General features: G+C 35.1%; 1 protein-coding gene across 1 annotated transcript; it reads right to left on the bottom strand.

The window, feature by feature from the left end:
- Nucleotides 1-914: 914 nt before the first annotated feature.
- Nucleotides 915-1352, bottom strand: LOC113337204 (copper transporter 5-like). Its single transcript, XM_026582905.1, has one exon. It carries the CDS (start codon nt 1350-1352, stop codon nt 915-917), a length of 438 nt encoding a protein of 145 aa, XP_026438690.1.
- Nucleotides 1353-1776: the final 424 nt, after the last annotated feature.

The raw sequence follows: 1776 nt of genomic DNA, 5'->3' as shown, positions 1-1776 counted from the left end.
CTTAATTTGGTAGTACTATTTATTATTCAAATATTAATGGTGGGTTTGTTTGCAGAATTCAAAGTTTCCAATATTTTATAATCCCATGGGATTACAAATTCTAGGATTCATGTAAATTCCTTGTTTGTTTGGTAACTCAATAAAAATCCATGGGATTTATAGAGTTTTCTTGTATTAAATTCTTTATACCGTTTGGCATTACCCTCAAATCTCAAAATTGCATATATATATGGAATTTAGAGCTTAAAAAAAGTGTGTCCATAAATCCTTTGACAAGTGGGACTTCGTATTGAGAATTTGCTGGAAAACTGAATCCCGTAAGAAACGTGATTCCAAAGATTCGAACAACCAAACATACAGAAGGAAACATAATTTTACCAAATTTTTTGGACCCGTAAATTCATCTTTAAAATTCTACATCCAAACCCACCAAAGTATTTCGATTTTCTTCACTGTGAAATACCAAACTTTAAGTTCCTTGGTAATAATGATTATTTTAATATGGAAACGGAGGTAGTAATCAAGAAGCGATTTTGAAGCGAATTCTTGGTCCATTTTTCAGTTGCTTATGCATTCTGCACCAAATTTCAAATTCCTTTAGCATATTTACTCACGGCCTCTCCGAATATAAGGACTCTGATCCTTGAACCGAGCTCAAATGGGGGTAATATGGAACCATCCTCGTCCATCTAAACGGCATTCCAGTTTCCCAATTGGGGTAATGTGGAACCGTCTCCGTCTTCATCGATCTAAGATTCTAATCATCTAAAAACATAAACTCCAGAAAAAATATCACAATTTCACAAGTTACCAGTATTCAGACACTTGAGAGCATAAAATCCCAAGGATTGAGAAATACATTCATAATGCATAAAATCCAGACAATATCACTATGTAAATTTACAATATGCAATTCAAGAACAGGCACAAGGATTTTCCAAAGCCATAACCTCATCATCATCACTACCACTTCTGAACACAAAATACCCAACACTAAGACCAAAAACAACAGCAATAAACACCCCACCATTGAATGACATAATTGATAACATCAACAAATACCCTATTGCTGAATTCACACCAAATAGAATTGAAACTGATACTCTAGCTGAGTTCTTCCCAAGATTAAATCTAGAAGAAGTAATAAGGGGTGAATTGATTGATGAGGAAGATGGTTTTGATGATTCTGAGATGATTTTGAATCTTGATCTTCTATCTTCCATGTATTGATAGAAGATTGCAAAGAGAAAACAAATGAATAGAGTGGAAGCATAGCTTGTCCATGAATGAGTCTTCCATGAATCAACCAGTAGTGTTACTTTCTTGCCCCAGTAGAAGGTCATATGCATCATCTTTGCTCCAGAGTTTTGACTGCAGACTGAGATTCTTGAGAGGTGGAAGAAAAATAGAATTTCAGAGAGGAAGTGATCAAAGATATCTGGAATTTTTCTATGGTTGGAACTTGGAAAAAGATAAAGATATTCAAAAGTCAAAAGTACCCTTCAATAAGTTACTTAATAACAACACTGCCACTGGACAAAAGATCAACAGAGGTTATACTAAAGAGCCACTGAATGGACAGAGAGGAGCAACTTGCAAACTAAGATCAACTTGGAACTTGAACTTGTGCCTGTGCAGAGTAGGTGTTGGTTCAAGAATTTAGGTCTTGGTCGATTTTTCTGCAGGGTTCAGACACTGTGAGATAATTGAGTAGGCAAACATTCTCAAGAGATGGATAAAGGGATAAGATCAATATAATGGTGGTCCTGTAAACTT

The sequence above is a fragment of the Papaver somniferum genome, unplaced genomic scaffold (genome assembly GCF_003573695.1).
Source record: "Papaver somniferum cultivar HN1 unplaced genomic scaffold, ASM357369v1 unplaced-scaffold_158, whole genome shotgun sequence".
Taxonomy (NCBI): Eukaryota; Viridiplantae; Streptophyta; class Magnoliopsida; order Ranunculales; family Papaveraceae; genus Papaver; species Papaver somniferum.
Note: the sequence above shows the minus strand (reverse complement) of the source record. Positions and strands in the feature narration are given on the sequence as shown.